The 6,000-nt window shown below is 48.7% G+C and overlaps 1 protein-coding gene across 1 annotated transcript in view; it reads left to right on the plus strand.

Annotated features, from left to right (window-relative positions):
* CTSC (cathepsin C) overlaps positions 1-5,698 on the plus strand; it is a 38,435-nt gene extending 32,737 nt beyond the window's left edge. Inside the window, exons 6-7 of the mRNA XM_054973768.1 lie at positions 314-445; positions 3,989-5,698. Coding sequence (XP_054829743.1) covers positions 314-445; positions 3,989-4,488 — 632 coding nt within the window. The 3' untranslated portion in view covers positions 4,489-5,698. The remainder of the gene's footprint in view (positions 1-313; positions 446-3,988) is intronic.
* Positions 5,699-6,000: the final 302 nt, after the last annotated feature.

Here is a 6,000-nt window from a genome sequence, read left to right on the forward strand (position 1 = left end):
CTACATATACTGCTGTCTGAAGCAGCCACGACTGAAGAGTCATGGCTGAAGAGTCCAGTCACATTAGATTGGAGCAGAACTTCCTGCCTGCAACACAAGCTAATTGGAAGAAGCCAAGGCCAGAACAGTAAATCATCCAGAGATGTAGGGGCGAGTGTCTTCTCTGGATTTAGGGGGCTGGGCAGTAATCTTATTAACGTAGCTAACCTTTCTCACAGAATACCAGCAGCTCTCTTAATACACTGGCAATGGCCCCAGTGTGCAATTTGGGAATTACTGTTAATTGACTAATGTTGTTTCCTGTTGTTCTCAGGGCCCTGTGGAAGCTGCTACGCCTTTGCTACTATGGGCATGATGGAAGCCAGGATTCGCATCCTCTCCAACAATACGCAGACTCCAGTTCTAAGTCCCCAGCAAATTGTTTCCTGCACCGAGTATGCTCAAGGTAATCAGGAGGGCTACAAGAGAACCTTGTTTATTTATTTATTTATTTTATTTATTCAATTTATATACCGCCCATCCCAGGGGCTCTGGGCGGTGAACAGTTAAAATTGATAAAAACAAAAACTAAAATCAATATACAAATAATAAAACAAATTAACAAGGTGCAGTGGTGGGGAGAACCTTCCCCACCCCAAAGGTGGGAGGCCGACATGGCACCGCCCCCTTCAATCACCAAACGCTTGGCGGAACAGCTCTGTCTTACAGGCCCGGCGGAACGATAATATGTCCCGCTGGGCCCGGGTTTCCATTAACAGAGCGTTCCACCAGGCTGGGGCCAGGACTGAAAAAGCCCTGGCCCTGGTTGAAGCGAGGCGGGCTTCCTTAGGGCCGGGGACCACAAGTAAATATTTATTCGCTGATCGGAGCGATCTCCGGGGAACGTACAGGGAGAGGCGGTCCCGAAGATATGCCGGTCCCAACCCACTCAGGGCTTTAAAGGTAAGAACCAACACTTTGAACCTGATTCGGAATTCAACTGGAAGCCAGTGCAGCTGGCGCAGGACAGGTGTGATGTGTGACTGGTAAGGTATACCAGTCAGGACCCGTGCCGCCGCATTCTGGACCAGTTGTAGTTTCCGGATCAGGCCCAGGGGTAGCCCAGCGTAGAGTGAGTTACAGTAATCTAGCCTGGAGGTGACCGTTGCATGGATCACTGTAGCCAGGTCCTGGGGCGTCAGGTAGGGGGCAAGTTGCCTGATCTGACGAAGATGGAAAAATGCAGACTTGGCAACCGCCGTGACCTGGGCCTCCATCGATAGGGAGGCATCCAGGAACACACCCAGACTCTTTACCACTGGCAAAGTTGCCAGTGGTGTCCCATCCAGGGCAGGGAGCTGGATCCCAACATCTGGCAGCCCCCGTCCCAGCTGCAGGACCTCCGTCTTCACTGGGTTCAATTTCAGCCTGCTCTGTTTCAACCATGCCATCACAGCCTCCAAAGCTCTGGCCAGATTGTCTGGGGCCGTGTCTGGCCGGCCGTCCATCAACAGAAAAAGTTGGGTGTCATCCGCGTATTGATGACAACCCAGCCCAAACCTCCGCACCAACTGGGCGAGGGGGCGCATATAGATGTTAAATAACATTGGGGAGAGTATCGCCCCTTGGGGAACCCCGCAAACCAAAGGGTGACGGGCCGATAGATCTCCCCCGAGCGCCACCCTCTGTCCCCGACCCTGGAGAAAGGAGACCAGCCACTGTAAGACTGTCCCCCTAATCCCCACGTCAGCAAGGCGGCTGGCCAACAAATCATAGTCAACCGTGTCAAACGCTGTTGTGAGATCAAGTAACACAAGCAGCGCTGACCCGCCTCGATCCAGATGCCTGCGAAGGTCGTCTGTGAGGGCAACCAAGGCTGTCTCCGTCCCATGGCCAGGACGGAAGCCAGACTGGAATGGGTCCAGGACTAGAGCATCATTCAGGAATTCCTGCAGTTGTACCACCACCGCCCGCTCAATCACCTTGCCCAGGAACGGGAGGTTCGACACTGGGCGGTAACTGGACGGGTCGGTGGGGTCCAAAGATGGTTTTTTCAGGAGGGGCCGCACTACCGCCTCCTTTAACACTCCTGGAAAAACCCCAGAGCTCAGGGAGATGTTAACAATGGCCTCCAGATGGTCCCGTAGCCCCTCCGAGCTGGCCTTCACCAGCCAGGATGGGCAGGGGTCCAGAGGACAGGTGGTTGGCCTCATCCCCTGCAGGATCCTGTCAACATCGTCCTGAGAGAGCAGGCTGAAATGGTCTAATACGGACCCAGAAGACGGCCAAGGGGTCTCCAGTTCCCTTACTGTATCAACAGTGGGTGGCAGGCCACGGCGAAGGGACAAGATTTTACCCGCAAAATAGCTCGCAAAAGCCTCGCAGCCAATAGTTGAATTAAGAATTTGGTGGTCTCCCTGAGAGAGGGAGACCAAGGACCGAACTGTTTGAAATAATTGAGCCGGGCGTGAGCTCGGCTCAATTATTAGCAACTAATATTTTAATTTTGAGAGCCACCTTTTTTGTTCAGCAAGGACTGAGAGCCAACTACTTTCAGGACAGGGACTCATGCAGAGATGTGATGTGCAGCCTCCACAGAGAACTAAAATATGAGCTGAGTCACAAGCTCTTTCCAGGGTGGGCAGCAGCAGAGGTACAGCTGGAAGTGTCCGCTGTCAGTGGCTGTCAGTGTCAGCTCTTACTATGGGGGTTTAAGAACCTTTCACCCCCACCTTGATTCCCCCGCAAGGTGTTGGGGGGAGGGGGGAGTGGCTGAGCTGTTACTTAAAAGTAGGTAAAGACTAGATCTGGAAGCGACAAAGAACACTGGAACCCGTTTCCAGGGGCTCCGTTCTTTCAGTAGAGGCGATCCTTTCTCAGTTTGAAATAACTCTTGGCTGCAAGGCAATGGCTTTGTCTCCTGGTAAGATAAACGCCGTCACTTGTTAGTGGAGACCTTTTCGTTGCATCTCTGAACCACTTTGCTGTCCCAAATCTCTCCCTGAACAGAACGCAATAAGCAATTGAACAAAGATGTGTGTCACTTTCTGGAGAGAGGGGAGGGAGCCTAGGGGGTTATGAAATCTTTTTGTCCATACACAGCTCACACCTTGTATCGATAGTAGCTTTGCTGTTGTACTGGGACTTAGTATAAAAAAACAGCAGGAATTCCCAACTTGGTGCCTGTCGACACCTTTCTTGGCATCTCCCGAGGTTTTTTTTTTTTTAAAGTACAAAGTACACAGAGCCAAATGGGGGCCTTTGCCCAGGAAGGCTTCCAATTGGCTACGAGATTAGCTGTGCAAGTTAAGCAGATCTTCTACATGAAATATCAAAGAGTTAGCATTAGAGTGTATAACTTTGCTCCTGGGGCATCTGTTTTGTGGTTGTGCCTATCCTATGTCAGAATTTCAAAGGTGCCCGCAAGCTCAAAAATGTTGGGGACTCCTGATGTTGTTGTTGTTAAAAGTATTGCACATAATTTGATTATTATTATTATTAGACAGAAGAGTGCCTCACCCAGAGCAGTAAACAAGTTAGTGTTGTTATCCCCACAATACAGCTGGGGAGCTGGGGCAGAGAGGAGTGGCTTACTCAAGGCCACCTACTGAGTTCATAGCAGTAGTGGGATTCGAACCAGTAGAGTGCTGATTTGCAGCCGAACTACTTAACCACTGTGCTACAGCAGCTATGCAGAGTCTTCTGCTGTGTGTTGGCCAATCCTGGCTGTAGTTTCCGAGTACATATAGCAAAATGCGCATTCAGATTATGCTTGTATCCCTTCAAAGCAGACTGGGCAGGACTAGCCAGACTAGCCACACCTGCCTGCCGCAGTGCCCCGCTGTCTCATGAAGGGTGCAGGTTCCTGTGTCACCCCTGCTCTGCTCCCTCTGGCCCTTGAAATCTTTTGGGAAAAGTCACAGTACAAATGCTGATGCTAAAAATTGTAGTAAGACTACTGTCTTTATAGCCACAATCCAAAGATGCCTTCTAATTTTTTTCCCCCCAGGCTGTATGGGAGGCTTCCCTTACCTCGTCGGGAAATACGCTCAAGATTTTGGCGTGGCTGAGGAGTCGTGCTTGCCTTACACAGGCGTTGATTCCCCCTGCTCTCTTAAGAAGGACTGTTACCACTACTACACCTCCGACTACCACTATGTTGGAGGATTCTATGGCGGATGCAATGAAGCGCTAATGAAACTTGAACTTGTTAAAAACGGGCCGATGGCTGTCTGCTTTCAGGTGTTTCCAGACTTCCCTAATTACAGAGGGGGGATCTACCACCACACGGGGCTGATGGATCCTTTCAACCCCTTTGAAATGGCTGATCACGCTGTCCTCCTTGTGGGTTACGGCAGTGATCCGCATACTGGCGAGAAGTTCTGGATAGTGAAGAACAGCTGGAGTGACTCCTGGGGTGAAGATGGCTACTTCCGGATCCGTAGAGGCTCTGACGAATGCGCTATAGAGAGCATAGCTGTGGCTACTTCTCCTATAACCCACGTGTAATGGTGGTAGAGTTTTAGACGATGCCCTCCCAGCAACAGTACATCCCTACCCTACCAAGCATCATGAGAAATTATGGAGAATTTTATTGCCTTACGGCCTCTAAGAATGAGCCTTAATAAAAAGCAGTCAGAGAAGATAGAATATGGCTTGCATCTCTGGAAAGGATGCACGAATGCAGTGCTTCTGTTGAAGGGCTAGTGCGGTGTAGTAGGTAAAGCAATGAGGTTGTTCAAGGCAGGCCTGAGTTGACAGCAGCTGCTCTACAGTGAAGCTTACTCAAAGTCCTTGGCCACTTGCAGTAGCTCAGTTCAAACATCACACTAAGCCATAGATAAAGAAGCTTAACACCATCTTGTTCTGTAGTAGCCAGCAAGCCAGAATTGGAGAAGCCTGGGTTTGAAATGGGTTTTGCAAATCATTCTTTATGCCAACTGTGTTTTGTAGTGCTTTGATACACTACAGTTGTCTGCATGGCTCTGCCTCCACATTCTCCCAGAACAGGCATGCAATGCCAATGAACAACAGACGCAAGGAAGCGGCACCTTGCTTCGGAATTTTAGAATCTCAAACCATAGTTCGGTGTAATGATTGAAGACTGTGGTGCCCACCTTCCACATGCGACAGAATCCAGCGCATTCACTTCACTGTACCACTGCAGGCAGGAATTGGTGCTGTTTTGTGATGAAGTGCCATGAATGTAGAAAAATAGCTATTCAGGGAGAGAGCTTAGGTCTATTTGCCCTGACATACTAGCTACTCTGTGTGTAAGAAGGTTTGGCAGAGGGTGGAAGAAGAATTCAAATGTGTCTCTTTCCACTCACAGTCTAAAAGTGGTACAGGCCTCCCAAAAATCTTTCATTGCAGCAGAATTATTCTTCATTTTCTGATTGCTGAAGGAAATCAGTCTTAAAAATAGTTACAGATTTTAAAAGTTAATCACTGTGCCTTACGGGGGGGAAATGAAGAAATCACTGCCTGGAAACGGCATGTATTGGAAATGTACTTTGCACACAATGAATGTACTTTTATTTTTTTTTAAAAAGGGAAACTCAAATCTTTTATGTTCAACAAAATGCCTGGAATGCAGCTTCTCTGAACTTCAATGCTCAAGGAGTTTCAATTTTTTTTTTAAAAAAAAATGATGCTCTCTTATTTTATTGGTTATAATTTTGAAATTAAAAAACAACAACAATCCAGTTCTTTCACTGTGTGCTTTGTTTAGCCAGTTTGTCTCTTTTCTTAAAAGTGGGAGAGGAGAGAGTTAATATTGAAGCACTTAAACAAAGCAGAAGAGGGCAACCTTTTGGGGGCCAATGTGAACCTAGACAGATCATGAGAGGGAGGGCAAGAAGAGTTACATCAGTGCTTAGTTCTCGTGGCCCTTCTTACATGGCCTGGGTAATGCTGATTGCCACTTTGGGGTCAGTAAGCAGTTTTCTCCAGACCAGGTATGCCAGGAATCCTGAAGGCCTTTTGCCATCTTCTGGGCATGGAGTAGAGGTCCCTGAAGGT

This window comes from Eublepharis macularius, chromosome 3, assembly GCF_028583425.1.
Source record: "Eublepharis macularius isolate TG4126 chromosome 3, MPM_Emac_v1.0, whole genome shotgun sequence".
Taxonomy (NCBI): Eukaryota; Metazoa; Chordata; class Lepidosauria; order Squamata; family Eublepharidae; genus Eublepharis; species Eublepharis macularius.